At 48.4% G+C, this 21909-nt stretch overlaps 1 protein-coding gene across 1 annotated transcript in view; it reads left to right on the top strand.

Annotated features, from left to right (window-relative positions):
- The window catches only part of LOC140387078 (histone-lysine N-methyltransferase PRDM9-like), a 200959-nt gene that overhangs the window by 26608 nt on the left and 152442 nt on the right, over nt 1–21909 (top strand). The window contains exons 5-10 of the mRNA XM_072470088.1: nt 899–1031; nt 1661–1875; nt 2712–2757; nt 2868–2978; nt 4724–4989; nt 8282–8349. Coding sequence (XP_072326189.1) covers nt 899–1031; nt 1661–1875; nt 2712–2757; nt 2868–2978; nt 4724–4989; nt 8282–8349 — 839 coding nt within the window. The remainder of the gene's footprint in view (nt 1–898; nt 1032–1660; nt 1876–2711; nt 2758–2867; nt 2979–4723; nt 4990–8281; nt 8350–21909) is intronic.

The raw sequence follows: 21909 nt of genomic DNA, 5'->3' as shown, positions 1-21909 counted from the left end.
GCATGTATCGAAACATTTCTCCCTGCTCCGGCCCATACTTTGCTTCCAGCTCCTTCAATCCTGCAAACTGACCCCTAAGAAACAAATCTTTCAGCGTCTTAATCCCCTTCTCTTCCCATTTCCGGAAATTTCCATCCCACCTCCCTGACTCAAATCTATGGTTCCCCCGAATCGGCATTTCCCTTGACCCTGCCCCCAACCCTAAGTGGTGGCGAGACTGCCTCCAGATTTTCAATGAAGCTATTATTACCGGACTTCCTGGGTATTCCCCGGAGCTATTGGGAGCGGTGCTGTTGCTGGTGCTTTCAGTCCCGACCCCCTGTACATACTCTCCCCCATTCTGATGCACTGGGAATCAACCCCTCTGACCCAGCTCCACACCGTCTCCACATTCGCCGCCCAGTAGTAGTACATCAGGTTCGGAAGACCCAAACCCGCTGCCTGCTTTCCCCTCTGTAGCAGCACCTTTCGCACTCTGGCCACCTGCTGTCTTTATTTTAAAAAGGATTTAACTTACAGATGTTGTTTGGGGAAGTTATTCAGGGTTACCTATAGAATATTGTATTTGGGAAAGTGTCAGTGTTTGTAGTTGATAAGATATTTACTGTGTGTTTACTGTGTGTTTATAAAATGATAATTGGTTTCATAGAATAAATATTAGTTTGTTTTAAACACACTTTAGCTCTCTGTTCCATCACACCTGTAAAGTGGGCCCTTTTGCTCCCCATAACCAAAATCTAGTTAAAGTTGTGGGTCAGGTGAACTCCATGATATACTTTGGTGTTCTCTAAATCCTGGTCCGTAATACAAGAAATAACGGAGAGGAACATGGATAAATACTTTGTTTTCCACATAATCTCTGCAGCAATTCAAAAAATCTTTGCATTCTGCATTTCAGAACCAAAAAGTTCCATCGTCGATTACATTTCATTCAGAAGAGGATCAAAATGATGGAACTCTGGGCTTCCCGAATGACACAGTCACAAATAAGAAAGAGATAGTTTCTGTGAAAAAGATCAATAGAAAAACAGGTATCTTGGTTTGGAGAAGTGATGCTCGTAGTTAATCCAATGATAGTATTTGTCCTGGCATAAAGGATTTCAGTAAAGTATATTTGAGTACATTTCAAGGATGAATAAATGCTTGACATGACAATGTGACCACTGCAGCAGTGACTGAAGATACATTAACTCCGTGTCTTGCTGAACTATATAAATATCTTCAGCATTGGCAGATGTTGGGCAGCACAGTTGCACAAGTAATTAACACTGTGACTTCACAGCGACAGGTCCCAGGTTCGATTCCCTGCTGGGTCACTGTCTGTGCGGAGTCTGCACGTTCTCCCCGTGTCTGCGTGGGTTTCTTCCGGCTGCTCTGGTTTCTTCTCACAGTCCAAAGACGTGCAGGTTAGGTGGATTGGTCATGATAAATTGCCCTTAGTGACCAAAAAAGGTTAGGAGGGGTTATTGTGTTACGGGGACAGGGTGGAAGTGAGGGCTTAAGTGGGTCGGTGCAGACTCGATGGGCCGAATGGCCTCCTTCTGCACTGTATGTTCTATGTTCCATTTATCATTCAAACAATAAACAACCTTTACGTGCACCAAGAATTACATTTAATTTATTCAAGTTCTGTCCATGATCTTTTTTATTTATTTCACAGTTGTTTGTTCTGGAAATACTTTGGGATCTACAAATGTACAAGTGATCAAAGAGACTGAAAGTAGAAGATACAGTTTGAGAAACAGAGAGAGAAAGGTTTACACCGAAGAAAGGGAACTTTGTGATGATGACTACCTGTGTATGTACAAAGTATATCCAATCCTTGGGTCAGGAAGAATTTATTGGGAGATTTGGTGTGATGACATTAGGCCTTGGTAAACGAGGGCATTGCGATAACAATGAACATGGCATTGTGGCAGGAGAGGAGTGCAAGCCTGTGCTTGCCTGTCACTAATTCTTCATTACCTTAATCACAAAAATTATCCTAAACTATGGGTTATTATTCTGAAATGTTGTGATATAATAGAATCTGACTTCTTTTGTAAACTAAAGGCCTCTGATTTTAGGGAAGAACAGACTCATTTCAATTGAATACATTTTATTACATTTATACAATTACTGTAAGAATCAAGTATGGAGTCATCAGTATTGGAAGGGATGTGGTTAGAAAATCATATAATTCAAAGTATAGTATAAATTGTGGATTGGCTCTAGGTCCAAGTGTGATTTGTCTCAAGGTTTAGAGAAACATTTGTAACTGGCTCTGTGTTAGCTTCATTCAAATAATAAAACTGTAATCCAGAGGAAGTAATATCTGATTGTATTATGATCTTCACACTTCTTTGAATTTCAGTCTCCACATTCAAAGTTCCCTTGCTATTTTGGGATCAGACTATAAACCAAAATAATCTCAGGAGGCCCTGGTACAGAAAAAATATTTATTAACCAATGCATTGGGAGAGTACAATCTCAGAAAAAAATCTGGAGCTGGCTCTATAGAACTGAGAAACCAAGTAATATTTATACATTGTAGATCACGTAGACAAAGGCATTATTTACATTTAATCATTGTCTGGTTCTAACTTTACATTAAACAAATTACAGGTGTTTACCCAGGCAGAGTGAGTATTTTCTCCCCTTATCTTTCTCTGGCTCTTTCCCTAATCTCTTGTTGTCAGCATGTTGGTTGTGTCTGTGTCTTTACATCTTAGAAAACCAAGTGTAAGATCTACACTTTCCTGTTGTTGCATATATTAAGTAACACCTACCATGCAACTAACAATGCAGAATCTTGTCTGTCCATTTCGGGTGCCAAGTAATTTTATTTGGTATCTATTGATCGATTATAACAGAAATTCTTGTTACAGAATTTACAAGGTTCTCAGTTCAGCCCTTGCCTGCAAAAGACTGTTTTGAGAATCAGATTATCCTCAGTAACTTACAGAATGACTTGAATTCAAAATACAATGGCAGTAACGGTTTGTTTGCATGAAGCAAAACAGCTGCGCAGGTTAGAACTAGAAATGGAAAATATGAAACAAAGATAGCAGATAGGTTCTTAGGCAAAAAGTATAGGATGATTCTAGAATGGAAATAATAGCCTAAAACTATTACCGTTTTAGGAATTTGTTATCAGTCTAAGTCAATCTATTCCTGCCCCGATAACATGCTGACTGGTTTGGATGGGTCTTCAATACATTTGATTCGATGATTGGGTTGTCAACCTTCAATATGCAACATTAACTGGAATTATCAGTCATGTTGCATCTTCGAATTCTTTAGTGTATGTCGGATGCAAAATCTGTTCTTATTGCACTGGTATGCGCTTTGTCTTATGATTCCTTCTTTCGGACAATGGAAGGCTCATATGAACTCTGATGTCAACCTGACCTTCATTGGAAATGTGGCACTTGCTCAGCTCGTTGCAAGCTGTTCCTTGCAAACAGATATCCATTTTGCAGAAGCAAGCAATGTCCATTTTGCAAAGGCAAGCAATATCCATTTTGCACAGTCATGATGGAATCCATTTTAAATGGTTTCTGATTGAGCTTTTTAAGTCAATTATTAATTCAACTTATTAATTAACCCTCTTTTAACTACAAGAAATAACTAGTTTCTTTCACCAAGTTAGACTGAAAAACATATTATTGAGGGCCTCACAGGTGGCTTGGAAAAATAAGTTTTCACAGGTCACTGAAATCCAGTTGGACTGAAAAACACGCCATTGAATGTCTCACAGGTGGCTTTTATTGCTACGTAAGCATTCAATTAGTCCCATTTGAGTCTTTTGCTACATTGTGAAATTTTCTTCTACTGTTCTAATATGCTGATCAAAAAACTCCCTGCAATCCTTTAATGGACTATAATTATTATTTGCCCTGAAAAATCGTTGTCATTAAACCACATTCATTAGTTCCCCTCCTACACTGCCCACTCATACCTTATCAGGTGGAGCATGGTTTTGGGAAACGTTTGCCAGAGTTTTCATTGTTACTGTTCCTGATGTCAGTGTTGCCTTCTTGGAATGAAGGACTGAATATATTGCCCAGAACAAAATCTTGTATACAACAGAGTGGGGAAGGGCAGCACGGTAGCATGGTGGTTAGCACAATTGCTTCACAGCTCCAGGGTCCCAGGTTCGGGTCACTGTCTGTGCGGAGTCTGCACGTTCTCCCCGTGTGTGCATGGGTTTCCTCCGGGTGCTCCGGTTTCCTCCCACAATCCAAAGATGTGCGGGTTAGGTAGATTGGCCATGCTAAATTGCCCTTAGTGTCCAAAATTGCCCTTAGTGTTGGGTGGGGTTACTGGGTTATGGGAATAGGGTGGAGGTGTGGTCTTGGGTAGGGTGCTCTTTCAAAAGAGCCGGTGCAGACTCGATGGGCCGAATGGCCTCCTTCTGCACTGTAAATTCTATGATTCTCTGATTGGCACTGTATGTAATTTTCAGTAAGGAAGGTGCCCAGTTACTTTCAGCACCTACTTCTATTGGCAGACTGAATTCTAATGAAACGATAAAGACCATGGGTGGGATTTTCCGGTCCGCCAGCCGGGTTTTCCTGCGCAGCGTGCCACCGCCGGCAGCGGGATTCTCCGTTCCTGTGGCCAGCCAATGGGGTTCACCATTGTGGCCACCCCACGCCGTTGGGAAATTGCAGGCGTGTGTGTGATGCCTGTGGATAGGAGGATCCTGCTGACAGAGAATTCAGCTGCATACCTATGATAGGTCATCTGCCTCTTCTCTGTATTGAAGAATGCCCTGTGCATGGTCCTCCAGTATTTATCAAGGACACGGTTGTTGAATTCAGCCAACCAGACAGAGCACGTTTAACCCTTCCAGAGGGTCTCAGCATTGCAACCTCAAAAATTCGAAAAGCCGGTCTTGGTGTGTGGAATGAAGGGAAGATTATTCCCAAAGGAGTTCACTTTGGACCCTATGAAGGAGTTGTATCAAATGAAGAATCAGCTGCTATCAGTGGATATTCATGGATGGTAAGTTCCTAAAATGGTATTCAAGTTTCTTACTTGTTTGAAAAGAAAGTTCAGGCCTTATTTGAATGCAATTAAAAAAATTTTTTTTTAGAATACCCAATATTTTTTTCCAATTAAGGGACAATGTAGCGTGGCCAATTCACCTAACCTGCACATCTTTGTGTTGTGAGGGTGAAACCCACGCAGACACGGGGAGAATGTGCAAACTCCACACAGACAGGGACCCGTGCTGGGATTGAATCCGGGTCCTCAGCGCTGCAGGCAGCAGTCCTAATCACTGCTCCACCGTGCTTCCCTTTTTGAATGCAATTTCAATAATTTATTGCAGGTTTTTGTTCCTGGTTGCTGCTGGGTGCAACTGATGAGTTGGAAACAATTGAAGACAAAATTAGTTTCGCTCTGATCTTTCTCATATTGATCTGGCCTTAAAACTTGTAGAGTTGTTCACAACTGAAGTCTACTATTACTGGGTATGTTCATTGGAGGTCTGGTAGTAACCAAGGAACTCATTGAGCAGCAGACACCGCTAACAAGAAGCAAGAAAGCAAACAAACCTAAATCAGACTAAAACCCACTTTTCTCTCTCCATGTAGACCGACTTTTTTTTTTTCTCTTCTCACTTCCCTGCTCGCACCTTTTTCTCACCTCAGCTGATTTTGTGATTCCCTCTGTTTCTCTGCTCCGTCCTCGTCCTCTGTGCCTGAACCAGTTCTTCTCCACCATCTCCTTCTCTTCCATCTCTGTTTTCTATCTTCCCTCCATTTAGTTTATTGATACATCTTCACAGACACATAAGGAAGATGATACGAGGGATCAGGATTATTGGGTCTTTGGTTGAGTTGAGACTTTCATAGGTCTGTAGATGATGGGTGCATTGAATGTTTTCAAAATTAACCTGATGATTTCCCCATGTTGGGAAACTGATTTCATTTGGGGAGCAATGGATTAGATCTTTGAGGCAGCTGTCATAATATACACCAGTATATCATGGTGCAGACACACACACGCACACTGATGGACATGCAGTGGGACCAATCAGCATACACAACACCGCAGCCAATCACCAGTGAGAGCACACGCACTATAAAGACAGGGGACAGGAGAGTTCCCGCTCATTCTAGTAGCAGCCAGCTCAGAGCACAGAGCTCACAGCCTGCAACACAGACATTCACCATGTGCTGAGTGCATCACCTGGTTAGGACTGGGCAAGGGTCAACAGTTAAAGCTGGTATTGCATTTACCCACAGTTTAAGCATGTTCATATAGTTAACCTTACAATAAAATAGAGTTGCACCACTTCAAGTGATGGTGACCTGTTTGTGATCCAGAACACCCAACACTTCATGGTACCAGGAGTGAACTGGTTCAGTCCAGATAGCCATACCTCAGCGTACAGTGACAACCAGCAACGATACCCAGGCAAGATGTTCAAGATCCGGGCTCTGCAGCAGCTCCCGTGCCACGGCGATCTCCACAAAAACTGGCGGGCATTTCGGCAAAAGTTTGAAATCTTCCTGCTGGCAGCTGAACTAGAAGACCTGGCCGATCCTGAAAAAACAGAGCTTCTCCTCACCATCGCCAGTGCCAGAGCAGAAGAAATCTTTTAAAAATTCAAGTTCTCCAAGGGGCAAAACAGGAGCGACTTCCAGGCAGTCCTGGACAAATTCGGCAAATACTGTGAGGAAAACACACTCCATCCTGTAAGGAAAGGTAAGAGAAGCGCCAGTACTCACCTCGAGGCCGAAACCCCGGAGCAGAGAACGATTTTGGTTGGCGGCCATCTTTCTAAAGGGATTGCACTTGCGCAGTTGCGCGACGCCGCGCATGCGCAATCACGAAAACAGCCATCAGTAAATGAACCGCGTCTGCGCATGTGCAAACGCCTCCTACGTGCTACGTCACGCGCGTCATGATGTCAGAGGCCCCGGACCACGCCCATTTAAAGGGGAAACGTCCCAAATCAAAGAAAGAATCTTTTAAAGCTGTAAAACAACCTTCCTTCACCTGGAATGACAGCACAATGCCTCAAATTGAACCAGGAAATGAAATAAACCTCCGAAGAACCCTACAACAAGCAGTTACCTACCCCCAAACCGAGTCCAATTCTGACTTCCCGCAGACCAGTGACACCGAGGACCCGAGGGAGCCTTTTCGAGTCGCTGTTACAACAAAGAAACAGGCTGTCCCTGAATCAAAACCACCAGCTGCTGTCGGTGCACAGCATTGATCCAGACGACGAGTGCTGTGCCACTCTGATGGTCAACCAGAATTCGTCGTCCACCTCAGAGACTTGACTTATGAGTTTTACGATGTTGGACTCTTTGATCTGTTCTGTTATCTGTTTCATCATTCCAGTAGTTTGTATATAATGTTCATTTCGTTGTTGGTGTGACACCCTATTTCTCGGCACCAGGCACCTTCCCGTGTAAATAGATTAGCCTTATGTACATAGTCAAGTAAATAACACGCACACACATAGTCAGGTACATTCACTACACAATATTTATTGTCACGCAGGCACATATTCTTTATATAAAAGGGGGGATGTCATAATATACACCAGGATATCATAGTGCAGACACACACACACACACACTGATGGACATGCAGTGGGACCAATCAGCATACACAACACCGCAGCCAATCACCAGTGAGAGCACACGCACTATTAAGACAGGGGACAGGAGAGTTCCCGTTCATTCTAGTAGCAGCCAGCTCAGAGCACAGCTCACAGCCTGCAACACAGACATTCACCATGTGCTGAGTGCATCACCTGGTTAGGACTGGGCAAGGGTAAACAGTTAAAGCTGGTATTGCATTTACCCACAGTTCAAGCATGTTAATATAGTTAACCTTACAATAAAATAGAGTTGCACCACATCAAGTGTTGGTGACCCTTTTGTGATCCAGAACACCCAACACATCAGCAGCTGAGTGGGAAATGGTTAGATCGGGCCAAGCTAATGTAAGGAGGAAGATGAGGAAGAGATGGCAACATGACAGAGAGCATGGACTTGACTTAATTCAGGGACCATTCCTCACTTTGCAAAGCTCCCTGAGAGTGTTCACCAATTCTGTGTTTGTTGCTTTTGTGGAGCTCTATGCTTTCTAATTCAGAGGTATAGTCACAGAAAACAGATAAGGATTTGTTTAAGGTTTACTGAAAGATGTGGGAGGCCAAGACTAGCTTTTTTCAATTTATGTTCAGCTTGATCCCTTGTTAAAATAAAGGTAAAATTGATTTGCTAACTTTGAAGATTTCCAATCCTGTTATTAAAATACCTTTCTGCAGATCAGTAAAGGCAAGCAAGATTTTGAGTATATTGATGCGAAGGATGAATCTAATTCAAATTGGATGAGGTAAGGGAAGGCTGATACAATATCATCAGGATCTGAGAACCTTGGGCCCAACCAATCTCCTTGGCTCTCCCTCTGTCTCACAATGTCTCCTTTGTTGCTTTACACTCCTCAGCTGCAGCATAACGCCGCAGGAGAATCTGCTCAACAGGCAGACAGCTTCACAATCTGGGCGGCTGTGGCAACATTGGGCGGCATTTAACATAAACATTTTGAAGTTCATTTGTGGCGTGTTTTGCAGGGAGTTTCTCACCGGATCTGACAGTGAGTTTCCCACTGCTGTGAAACAACGTTTAGGGCGGGATTCTCCCACTACGTTCGCCCAGCTACCAGAGAACCCCACCTGAGGTCAATGGATTTTTCCAATGTCGGCATACCGATCGTGGCGTTCTTACGGCGGGCGGGGTGGAAGAATCCAGCACGTAGTCACTTATTTGGGTGCAAGAAATTTCTCTCCGGTTTAGGGCACACTTGGGGCGGAATCTAACGCAAAAGTTTCGAAGTACATTTGTGGCGGGTTTCTCCCGCCAATTGGTGTCAGGAAGGGGATGGGCACTGGATTGGGGATGATGGGCACTGGATTGGGGATGATGGACACTGGATTGGGGATGAAGGACACTGGATTGGGAATGATGGACACTGGATTGGGGGTGATGGACACTGGATTGGGGATGATGGACACTGGATTGGGGATGATGGGCACTGGATTGGGGATGATGGACACTGGATTGGGGATGATGGGCACTGGATTGGGGATGATGGACACTGGATTGGAGATGATGGGCACTGGATTGGGGATGATGGACACTGGATTGGGGATGATGGACACTGGATTGGGGATGATGGCCACTGGATTGGAGATGATGGGCACTGGATTGGGGATGATGGACACTGGATTGGGGATGATGGGCACTGGATTGGGGATGATGGGCACTGGATTGGGGATGATGGGCACTGGATTGGGGATGATGGGCACTGGATTGGGGATGATGGACACTGTATTGGGGATGATGGACACTGGATTGGGGATGATGGACACTGGATTGGGGATGATGGGCACTGGATTGGAGATGATGGACACTGGATTGGGGATGATGGGCACTGGAATGGGGATGATGGACACTGGATTGGGGATGAAGGGCACTGGATTGGGGATGATGGGCACTGGATTGGGGATGATGGGCACTGGATTGGGGATGATGGGCACTGGATTGGGGATGATGGACACTGGATTGGGGATGATGGGCACTGGATTGGAGATGATGGACACTGGATTGGGGATGATGAGCAATGGGTGGGGATGATGAGCATTGGGTGGGGATGATGAGCATTGGGTGGGGAAGATGAGCATTGGGTGGGGATGGTGGACATTTGATTGGGGATAATGGAGAGGCACGGCGGTTAGCACTGTTGCATCACAGTTCCAGGGTCCCAGGTTCAATTCTGGCCTCGGTTTACTGTCTGTGTGGAGTTTGCGCTTTCTCCCGGTGTCTTCGTGGGTTTCCTCCAGGTGCTCCGATTTCCTTCCACTGTCCAATGAAGTGCAGGTTAGGTGGATTAGTTATGCTAAATTGCCCTTAGTGTCTAAAAGTTTAGATTAGGTTGGGTTATGAGGATAGGAAGGAGGTGTAGGTTTAAGTAGGGTACTCTTTCCAAGGGCTGGTGCAGACCTGATGGGCTGAATGGCCTCCTTCTGCACTGTAAATTCTATGAACTGTGCCGGCGAGTTCCCCACTGCTATCAAATGACACTTAGGTCATGATTCACCCAAAAGGAAACAAAGTCCCCAGCCAGCGCGTTTAGCCGTGTGTTTCCCGACACCCACAGTGCCGAGAAATACATAGCAATTCAATGTGACGCATTGAATAAGGGGCCTGAACGGAGAACGCGCAGCCGAGGCCTCACATACCCCGTTTTGTGAAGTGGGGATCTCCATTCGCCAGGATTCCCCATTGTAGCGAGGGATCGGATGGCATTTAAAAACGGCATCCCGATCTCCGAAGCCCCTGAAATAATCCTCGACGACCTCCCCCCACCAAGCCCAAACGTAATGGGAGGGTCCCCGACCCAAACACCCATGCTGGACAACCCCAGCTCATCGTGCATGCAAATTGCCAGTTTGGCAGTGCTAACCTAGCACCCTGCCAGTGCCTATGCCAGTTGGCAATGCCACCTGGGTACCTAGGCAGGGCTAGGCTGGCACATAGGTGGCACTGCCAGGTTGCCAGCTGGCACTGCCGGGATGCCAGGCTGGCACTGCCAGGATACCCACGTGGCATCAGTAGTGCCAGAGCACCATCCTTCCCTTTATTTTTAAATACATTTAGAGTACCCAATTAATTTTTTCCAATTAAGGGACAATTTAGCGTGGCCAATCCACCTTCCCTGCACATCATTGGATTGTGGGGATGAAACCCATGCAAACAGGTGGAAAATGTGCAAACTGCACACGGACAGTGACCCAGAGCCGGGACCGAACCTGGGACCTCGGCACCATGAGGCAGCAGTGCTAACCACTGCGTCACCATGCTGCCCTCGCACCATCTTTCCCAAAGGGCATGTGGCTATGGGCCTCTGATCCCCTGGGGGACTTCCATGAGCACCTTTCCCTCTGGTCCCCGTTTGAGGGGACCAGTGCTGAACTGTGCTCAGCCGAGGTCTCTGAGGCGAAAGGGTTGAATCCCAAAGTCTGAGGTACCTCGGGAATTTGCACATTAGAGTGATTCTTACTGCCTCGCTCTAATGTGCAGCTTTGCAAAAAAGTGATCCCGCCCATTATGGGCAGGATTTACATTGCAACGTCTCGCGAGATCCAACAGGAGTGGAGTCTCCCAGCTTTCATCATGAAATGAAATGAATGAATGAAAAGAAAATTGCTTATTGTCACAAGTAGGCTTCCAATGAAGTTACTGTGAAAAGCCCCTAGTCGCCACATTCCGGCGCCTGTTCGAGGAGGCTGGTACGGGAATTGAACCGTGCTGATGGCCTGCCTTGGTCTGCATTAAAAGCCAGCTATTTAGCCCAGTGTGCTAAACCAGCCCCTAGTGACACCTCCCACTAGTCCCGAAAGTTGCGCTGTTAGTTAATTTGGACATTCTGAAGTTTCCCTCTGTGTACCCGAACAGGCGACCGAATGTGGCGACTAGGGGCTTTTAACAGTAATTTCATTGCAGTGTTAATGTAAGCCTACTTGTGACAATAAAGATTATTATTATTCCTTCACACATCCCAAACGGATTCCAGTGGGTAGGCCTGCTATGTAGTATGTGGGAGTGATTGCCCAGCATCCCAATGGGACCTTGATGCATGGACAGTGTGCCCGAACACTGTGGGACGCAACACCTAGAATGCAGCGGCCAGCATCCGAACACCACCGAGTATATTCCGGCCTGCACCGGAGAGGGGACCAGCACCCGGTCTAGGTCACGTTGTCTGGGGCACAAGGTCTGTGATCCGGTGAGCAGGGCCCCCCACTGCGACCGGATGTGTGTGAGCCGCACGTATCGATGCAGGGAGGGCTGGGGAGGAGGTGCAATGGAGGAATGGCGGGTCCGGGATGGAAAACATCGCTGGTTGCTGTTCTCGCACCCTCTCAAACCCCTTACAGGTTTTACACATGATGGACGATATCTTGGACCCCGCGGAACATGCCCTAGTGGTGCTGCTGGCAGGCCGGAGGAGACAGCCGCGGCAGAGTCGACAGAGACTCGAGGTGGCGGCACAAATGCAGGGCACTGCCCCATACCCTGAGGTCCCGGCCATCCAGCAGGTAAGGGAAATAACCAGAGGGGGAGGCCCGAAACAGCAGAAGGTGTACAGGCGTCACTGGCCTTTCAAACAGATGACGGACAGCATGTGCAGCAGAAGGCTCCACCTCAACAAGAGGGTGGTGTAGCACCTGTGCCATGTCCTTGCAGACTTGGCACCCCGTGGAGGAGGAGGATACCCACCCCAGTGGCCGTCAAGGTTACCACAGCCCTGAACATTTCCACCTCAGAATCATTCCAGGGCTCAAGCGAGGACATGTGTGGCATTTCACAAGCTACAGCCCACAAGTGCATCCATGAGGTCACAGGTGCCCTGCTTGCCCAGGCAGAAAACCATTTCAACTTTGACATGGACCAGGCGCAACTGGATGACCGGGCAGCAGGATTCTGCTCCATCGCCGGATTTAAGGGGCTAATAGATAATACGCATGTCGCCTTGCATGAACCTGATAGTCTGGGAGTGCCCGACATCAACAGGAAGTGGTTCCACTCCCTGTGAACATCCAGCTTGTGTGCAACCACCATGAAGATCAAACACGTGTGTGCACTCTTCCCAGGAAGTGTGCATGTCAGCTACATCCTGAGGCAGTCGGACGTCCCCGGTCTCTTGGAGGACCACCGCAGAATGGCGGGTTTGCTCTTAGGAGTTAAGGGGTATCCGCTGAGGACCTGGCTGTGACGACAGTATGGAGGGTGATGACCGATGTGGAGACTTGGCACAACGATGCCTATGCAGCCACTTGGACTGTCATTGAGCGGTGCATCGGACTCCTCAAAATGCGGTTCCAATGCCTTTCCCTCTGGTGGTGCACTGCAGTACACCCCCGGAGCGTTACAACTTTGTGGTGGTCTGCTGTGTCCTCCACAACCTGACTCAGCTGCTGGGCCACGTGCTGGAGGTGGAGGGGGAGGAATATGTGGCCATCTCCGAGGCGGAAGATGAGGAGGCAGCGGACAAGGGTGGGCTGGATGATGAGCCCGGGGAGGACCTGCGGGACCACCCAATGAGCGGCTAGGGTCCAGAAAGATCGGAGGACCAGAGATGCCTTCATCCTCGCACACCTCACATAGGATGTGGCCCCGGTAGTCATTCCCCCTCTCACCACCCATTACCGCCCGCCATCCCTCTGCCATCCCCCTCTCCCCCTTTTCCATACTCTCCCCGCACCCATCCCCACTTCCCACCTTCCCAGCGTTGGTGTAACAATATTCCAGGGCGATGGGATTGTCTCACCGGGTCACGGTGGACGGAAGGGGGGTGATAAAGGCCCGCAGAGTGCTGAGCGCTGATGCTCCTCAATCTATGCCATAGCCTGACCCCTGCCTGTCTGCTGAGATCTCGCTCACATTCATCACCTATTCATGGTGTGCCTGGAGGGTAGGGGAGGAGCTGAGGACCCCATGACTGGGGGTATGGGGAATTGGATTGGTACTCGGTCGCAATTGCAAAAGAAAGTGCCAGAGGTGCCATCCTGATCGAGGCCAACAGACGTCAATGCTGTACAGAAGTGTCCCCAACTGCCCTGATCTCCCGATAATGCCTCACTCACCCCAACCCTCCCAGACCTCCACACCCTTCCCCCGCAATGACCCTTTCCCACTACCCCCACATACCCCCTATTCCATCCCTTACGCCCAACCACCAGTGCCCCATTGGTGATCTCGATCTGATTAGCCTCCCGTGCTCTACTGCTGCGTCTAGGTGTGACCCCAGGATGCACGTCAGAGGTGGAGGCAGCCAGCTGCTTACCACGTCCCTTAGCCCTCGATGCCCGACGTGTGTCCTCTGGGAGAGGAGGGCACTGGCGCATTTGCCCGTGGCACATGCCTCGCCTTGCCGCACTGTACCAGTTGCTGCCTGCGAGACGCGCCGTAGTCAGGGGAGTGGAATTTGTGGGTGCAGGTGGCTGCCATCGGCACTACGTAGGATGGCACCGGATTGACACTCAGCACCCCCTCCTCCTGGTCGGTGCTCAGAGCACCCTGAGATTCACATCGGAATGGGGGAGGGAAACTGGCTTGAGCCACGAGTACCCCTGCTTCATCCGGCTCTGCAACAATGGCACCGAGGAGACCAGCCCCAAGATTCGAGGATGCAGATCTGGTAAGGCTCCTAGACGCTGTGGAGGCCAGGATGAATGTCCTGTTCCCCCCAGGGTCCAGGAGAGTCAGCCACAGGGCAGCCAGTGCTGCCTGGGATGAGGTGGCAGCAGTTGTGAGTTTGGGGAGTGTGACTAGGCGGATTGGCCTTCAGTGCAGAAAAAGGTCAATGACCTACACCGGGCAGCACGAGTAATGCCAGTGTCTCCTCCCCCCCCCCCCCCAACACCCCAAGGGAGCATAAACCATGTGAACCCCAAACCTCCCTCCATCCCCTCTCCCTTCAACCCCATCCCAACACTCCCTTCACACCCCCTTCCCACCACTGTGAACCACGCATGTTACTAATGATACCCCCTCTGCGTCTCCTCAGGAAAGCTCTCCCATAATCGTCAGGAGAGGGCCCAGACTGGCGGAGGTGTGTCAGATTTCACAATCCTCACTTCCTTGGGGGAGCGGGCCTTGGAGGCGACCAGGGTGGTCGAGGACAAGGCGGTCACCCTTGCGGAGGCTGGCAGACGCCGCAGAGGTGAGGAACCTCCAGGCTCCACCTGTAGGACCTGGCAAAGCGTTCCTGACTGAGCTAAAGAACATAGAACAGAGAGAATACAGCACAGAACAGGCCCTTCGGCCCATGATGTTGTGCCGAACCTTTGTCCTAGATTAATCATAGATTATCATTGAATTTACAGTGCAGAAGGAGGCCATTCGGCCCTTTGAGTCTGCAATGGCTCTTGGGAAGAGCACCATACCCAAACTCAACACCTCCACCCAACACCAAGGGCAATTTTGGACACTAAGGGCAATTTGTCATGGCCAATCCACCTAACCTGCACATCTTTGGACTGTGGGAGGAAACCGGAGCACCCGGAGGAAACCCACGCAGACACGGGGAGGATGTGCAGACTCCGCACAGACAGTGACCCAAGCCGGAATCGAAGCAATTGTGCTATCCACAATGCTACCGTGTGCCCTTAAGAACAAATAAATCTACATTATATCATTTTTCCGTAATCCATGTACCTATCCAATAGCTGCTTGAAGGTCCCTAATGTTTCCGACTCAACTACTTCCACAGGCAGTGCATTCCATGCCCCCACTACTCTCTGGGTAAAGAACCTACCTCTGATATCCCTCCTATATCTTCCACCTTTCACCTTAAATTTATGTCCCCTTGTAATGGTTTGTTCCACCCGGGGAAAAAGTCTCTGACTGTCGACTCTATCTATTCCCCTGATCATCTTATAAACCTCTATCAAGTCGCCCCTCATCCTTCTCCGCTCAAATGAGAAAAGGCCTAGCACCCTCAACCTTTCCTCGTAAGACCTACTCTCCATTCCAGGCAACATCCTGGTAAATCTCCTTTGTACCTTTTCCAAAGCTTCCACATCCTTCCTAAAATGAGGCGACCAGAACTGTACACAGTACTCCAAATGTGGCCTTACCAAAGTTTTGTACAGCTGCATCATCACCTCACAGCTCTTAAATTCAATCCCTCTGTTAATGAACGCTAGCACACCATAGGCCTTCTTCACAGCTTTATCCACTTGAGTGGCAACTTTCAAAGATGTATGAACATAGACCCCAAGATCTCTCTGCTCCTCCACCTTGCCAAGAACTCTACCGTTAACCCTGTATTCCGCATTCATATTTGTCCTTCCAAAATGGACAACCTCACACTTTTCAGGGTTAAACTCCATCTGCCACTTCTCAGCCCAGCTCTGCATCCTATCTATGTCTCTTTGCAGCCGACAACAACCCTCCTTACTATCCACAACTCCACCAATCTTCGTATCGTCTGCAAATTTACTGACCCACCCTTCAACTCCCTCATCCAAGTCATTAATTAAAATCACAAACAGCAGAGGACCCAGAACTGATCCCTGCGGTACGCCACTGGTAACTGGGATCCAGGCTGAATATTTGCCATCCACCACCACTCTCTGACTTCTATCGGTTAGCCAGTTCGTTATCCAACTGGCCAAATTTCCCACTATCCCATGCCTCCTTACTTTCTGCAGAAGCCTACCATGGGGAACCTTATCAAATGCCTTACTAAAATCCATGTACACTACATCCACTGCTTTACCTTCATCCACATGCTTGGTCACCTCCTCAAAGAATTCAACAAGGCAAGACCTACCCCTCACAAATCCGTGTTGACTATCCCTAATCAAGCAGTGTCTTTCCAGATGCTCAGAAATCCTATCCTTCAGTACTCTTTCCATTACTTTGCCTACCACCGAAGTAAGACTAACTGGCCTGTAATTCCCAGGGTTATCCCTAGTCCCTTTTTTGAACAGGGGCATGACATTCGCCACTCTCCAATCCCCTGGTTGACAGTGAGGACGAAAAGATTATTGCCAACGGCTCTGCAATTTCATCTCTTGCTTCCCATAGAATCCTTGGATATATCCAGTCAGGCCTGGGGGACTTGTCTATCCTCAAGTTTTTCAAAATGCCCAACACATCTTCCTTCCTAACAAGTATTTCCTCGAGCTTACCAATCTGTTTCACACTGTCCTCTCCAACAATATCGCCCCTCTCATTTGTAAATACAGAAGAAAAGTACTCGTTCAAGACCTCTCTTATCTCTTCAGACTCAATACACAATCTCCCGCTACTGTCCTTGATCGGACCTACCCTCGCTCTAGTCATTCTCATATTTCTCACATATGTGTAAAAGGCCTTGAGGTTTTCCTTGATCCTACCCACCAAAGATTGTTCATGCCCTCTCTTAGCTCTCCTAATCCCTTTCTTCAGTTCCCTCCTGGCTATCTTGTATCCCTCCAATGCCCTGTCTGAACCTTGTTTCCTCAGCCTTACATAAGTCTCCTTTTTCCTCTTAACAAGACATTCAACCTCTCTTGTCAACCATGGTTCCCTCACTCGACCATCTCTTCCCTGCCTGACAGGGACATACATATCAAGGACACGTAGTACCTGTTCCTTGAACAAGTTCCACATTTCACTTGTGTCCTTCCCTGCCAGCCTATGTTCCCAACTTATGCACTTCAATTCTTGTCTGACAACATCGTATTTACCCTTCCCCCAATTGTAAACCTTGCCCTGTTGCACGCACCTATCCCTCTCCATTACTAAAGTGAAAGTCACAGAATTATGGTCACTATCTCCAAAATGCTCCCCCACTCTCCCAAGAGTAAAAACAACAGGGTTGTGGTGATGGGAGACTTCAACTTCCCCAATATTGACTGGGACTCACTTAGTGCCAGGGGCTTAGACGGGGCAGAGTTTGTAAGGAGCATCCAGGAGGGCTTCTTAAAACAATATGTAAACAGTCCAACTAGGGAAGGGGAGGTACTGGACCTGGTATTGGGGAATGAGCCCGGCCAGGTGGTAGATGTTTCAGTAGGGGAGCATTTCGGTAACTGACCACAATTCAGTAAGTTTTAAAGTACTGGTGGACAAGGATAAGAGTGGTCCGAGGATGAATGTGCTAAATTGGGGGAAGGCTAATTATAACAATATTAGGCGGGACCTGAAGAACATAGATTGGGGGCGGATGTTTGAGGGCAAATCAACATCTGACATGTGGGAGGCTTTCAAGTGTCAGTTGAAAGGAATACAGGACAGGCATGTTCCTGTGAGGAAGAAAGATAAATACGGCAATTTTCGGGAACCTTGGATGACGAATGATATTGTAGGCCTCGTCAAAAAGAAAAAGGAGGCATTTGTCAGGGCTAAAAGGCTGGGAACAGACGAAGCCTGTGTGGCATATAAGGAAAGTAGGAAGGAACTTAAGCAAGGAGTCAGGAGGGCTAGAAGGGGCCATGAAAAGTCATTGGCATATAGGGTTAAGGAAAATCCCAAGGCTTTTTACACTTACATAAAAAGCAAGAGGGTAGCCAGGGAAAGGGTTGGCCCACTGAAGGATAGGCAAGGGAATCTATGTGTGGAGCCAGAGGAAATGGGCGAGGTACTAAATGAATACTTTGCATCAGTATTCACCAAAGAGAAGGAATTGGTAGATGTTGAGTCTGGAGAAGGGGGTGTAGATAGCCTGGGTCACATTGTGATCCAAAAAGACGAGGTGTTGGGTGTCTTAAAAAATATTAAGGTAGATAAGTCCCCAGGGCCGGATGGGATCTACCCCAGAATACTGAAGGAGGCTGGAGAGGAAATTGCTGAGGCCTTGACAGAAATCTTTGGATCCTCGCTGTCTTCAGGGGATGTCCCGGAGGACTGGAGAATAGCCAATGTTGTTCCTCTGTTTAAGAAGGGTGGCAGGGATAATCCCGGGAACTACAGGCCGGTGAGCCTTACTTCAGTGGTAGGGAAATTACTGGAGAGAATTCTTCGAGACAGGATCTACTCCCATTTGGAAGCAAATGGACGTATTAGTGAGAGGCAGCACGGTTTTGTGAAGGGGAGGTCGTGTCTCACTAACTTGATAGAGTTTTTCGAGGAGGTCACTAAGATGATTGATGCAGGTAGGGCAGTAGATGTTGTCTATATGGACTTCAGTAAGGCCTTTGACAAGGTCCCTCATGGTAGACTAGTACAAAAGGTGAAGTCACACGGGATCAGGGGTGAACTGGCAAGGTGGATACAGAACTGGCTAGGCCATAGAAGGCAGAGGGTAGCAATGGAGGGATGCTTTTCTAATTGGAGGGCTGTGACCAGTGGTGTTCCACAGGGATCAGTGCTGGGACCTTTGCTCTTTGTAGTATATATAAATGATTTGGAGGAAAATGTAACTGGTCTGATTAGTAAGTTTGCAGACGACACAAAGGTTGGTGGAATTGCGGATAGCGATGAGGACTGTCTGAGGATACAGCAGGATTTAGATTGTCTGGAGACTTGGGCGGAGAGATGGCAGATGGAGTTTAACCTGGACAAATGTGAGGTAATACATTTTGGAAGGGCTAATGCAGGTAGGGAATATACGGTGAATGGTAGAACCCTCAAGAGTATTGAAAGTCAAAGAGATCTAGGAGTACAGGTCCACAGATCACTGAAAGGGGCTACACAGGTGGAGAAGGTAGTCAAGAAGGCATACGGCATGCTTGCCTTCATTGGCCGGGGCATTGAGTATAAGAATTGGCAAGTCATGTTGCAGCTGTATAGAACCTTAGTTAGGCCACACTTGGAGTATAGTGTTCAATTCTGGTCGCCACACTACCAGAAGGATGTGGAGGCTTTAAAGAGGGTGCAGAAGAGATTTACCAGAATGTTGCCTGGTATGGAGGGCATAAGCTATGAGGAGCGATTGAATAAACTCGGTTTGTTCTCACTGGAACGAAGGAGGTTGAGGGGCGACCTGATAGAGGTATACAAAATTATGAGGGGCATAGACAGAGTGGATAGTCAGAGGCTTTTCCCCAGGGTAGAGGGGTCAATTACTAGGGGGCATAGGTTTAAGGTGAGAGGGGCAAAGTTTAGAGTAGATGTACGAGGCAAGTTTTTTACGCAGAGGGTAGTGGGTGCCTGGAACTCGCTACCGGAGGAGGTGGTGGAAGCAGGGACGATAGGGACATTTAAGGGGCATCTTGACAAATATATGAATAGGATGGGAATAGAGGGATACGGACCCAGGAAGTGTAGAAGATTGTAGTTTAGTCGGGCAGTATGGTCGGCACGGGCTTGGAGGGCCGAAGGGCCTGTTCCTGTGCTGTACATTTCTTTGTTTCTTTGTTCTTTGTTCACTAACAAATCTATCAATTGCCCTGGTTCATTACCAAGTACTAAATCCAATATTGCCCCTCCTCTGGTCGGACAATCTACATACTGTGTTAGAAAAGCTTCCTGGACACACTGCACAAACATCACCCCATCCAAGCTATTTGATCTAAAGAGTTTCAACTCAATATTTGGGAAGTTAAAGTCACCCATGACTACAACCCCTCCCACTGACCACATGTCCATTCTCCCGCCGGTCCCACAGCTGACGGCGCCGGCCCATCCCGGGCGGACACCCTTTCCTTCCTCCCAAGAGACCACCTCGGAGGACAGCTCCGAGAATGCAACATTATAGTCGCGGCACAGCTGTCATCCCCACCATCCATCAGCGCTGATACACACACCTCGGTGGGATATGTTAGCGGTTAGGCTTCTGGGGCACAATCTGGTGAGCACCATACTGCTGATGATACACATCAGGTGGAGGAAGGAACCCCGGTTGATGAGGTTCTACAGGACATGTCCTGCTCTCGGATGGGCATGGCCGAGGTGCTGCGGAGGTTGTCCCAGTTGCAGGTAGACATTGCCGAGGCACTGCAGAGCACGTCCCAGTCACTGAGGAGCATCGCTGAGGGCGGCGACACGATGGTGCAGACCATGGGGAACCACCAGGGCTGGCAGAGCCATATTGTACAGGGACAACCGGGGTTCGAACCAGCTGCCCTCCGTCCCAAGGTGAAGCCCCAGGGCCCGATGCGCACTGAGCGGGAGGAGAGGGTGCTGACCATCCTATGGAGTGGCGGCGGTGCCCACCAGCTCTGCCGTGTTCCACCCCTCCAATGAGGCTGCGTCTCACAGTCAGCACATTTAACAGGACAGCACGGCTGTACTTGTGCCATCGACAAGTGCACCGAGGCACTCCAGCCTCAGAACCCCAGAGGACGCCTGCCAGGGGCATTGAAGACCACGGGACGTGGGTCACTGTCTGTGTGGAGTCTGCACATTCTCCCCGTGTGTGCGTGGGTTTCCTCCGGGTGCTCCGGTTTCCTCCCACAGTCCAAAGATGTGCAGGTTAGGTGGATTGGCCATGATAAATTGCCCTTAGTGTCCAAAATTGCCCTTAGTGTTGGGTGGAGTTACTGGATTATGGGGATAGGGTGGAGGTGTTGACCTTGGGTGGGGTGCTCTTTCCAAGAGCCGGTGCAGACTCAATGGGCCGAATGGCCTCCTTCTGCACTGCAAATTCTATGATAATCTATGATAATCTATGAGATGTGTCTCATCCCCTGAGTGTTCTGATGTTGGCAACTGTGTGTGTGGTATTGCCTCCCGCAGTGTTCAAGCATAGTGTCCATGCATCAAGGTGTGATTGGGGTGCTTGGCAATGACGCCCACATGCTACATCGCCTGCCAACCACCCACGAGAATCCATTTGGGATATGTGAAGTGCTCACTTAACCACAATTGCCAATTCCCTATTAGCAATAGCCTTCAACACATGTCCAGAGGCCTAGGCAGTCAGGGGGGTTATGGGCAGTCGTTGGGGCAGACAGGCAGGGACAAGGGATGTCCCCGGAATGGTAAACAATCCAGGAGTTTGGCATGGTGACCGGTATGGTTTGCGGGCCACGTTTCCATACCTCGACAACGTCACCATCTGCGGCCACGACCAGCAGGACCACGATGCCAACCTCTGCAAATTTCTCCATACCGCCAATCTCCTTAACCTGACCTATAATAAGTAGAAATGTGCATTCAGCACCGATCGTCTAGCCACCCTCGGCTACGTAGTACACGATGGAGTCAGAGACCCCGATCCCGAACGCATGCGCCCACTCAGGGAGTTTCTCCTCCCACACTGCTCCAAGTCCTTGAAATGTTGTCTGGGGTTTTTTGCATATTACGCCCAGTGGGTCCCCAATTATGCAGACAAGGCCCGCCCACTAATCCAATCCATGGTTTTCCCCCTGTCGGCAGAGGCCCGCCAGGCCTTCAGTCGCATAAAGGCGGACATCGCAAATGCCACGATGCACGCAATCGATTAATCCCTTCCCTT

The sequence above is a fragment of the Scyliorhinus torazame genome, chromosome 12 (genome assembly GCF_047496885.1).
Source record: "Scyliorhinus torazame isolate Kashiwa2021f chromosome 12, sScyTor2.1, whole genome shotgun sequence".
NCBI lineage: Eukaryota > Metazoa > Chordata > Chondrichthyes > Carcharhiniformes > Scyliorhinidae > Scyliorhinus > Scyliorhinus torazame.
Note: the sequence above shows the minus strand (reverse complement) of the source record. Positions and strands in the feature narration are given on the sequence as shown.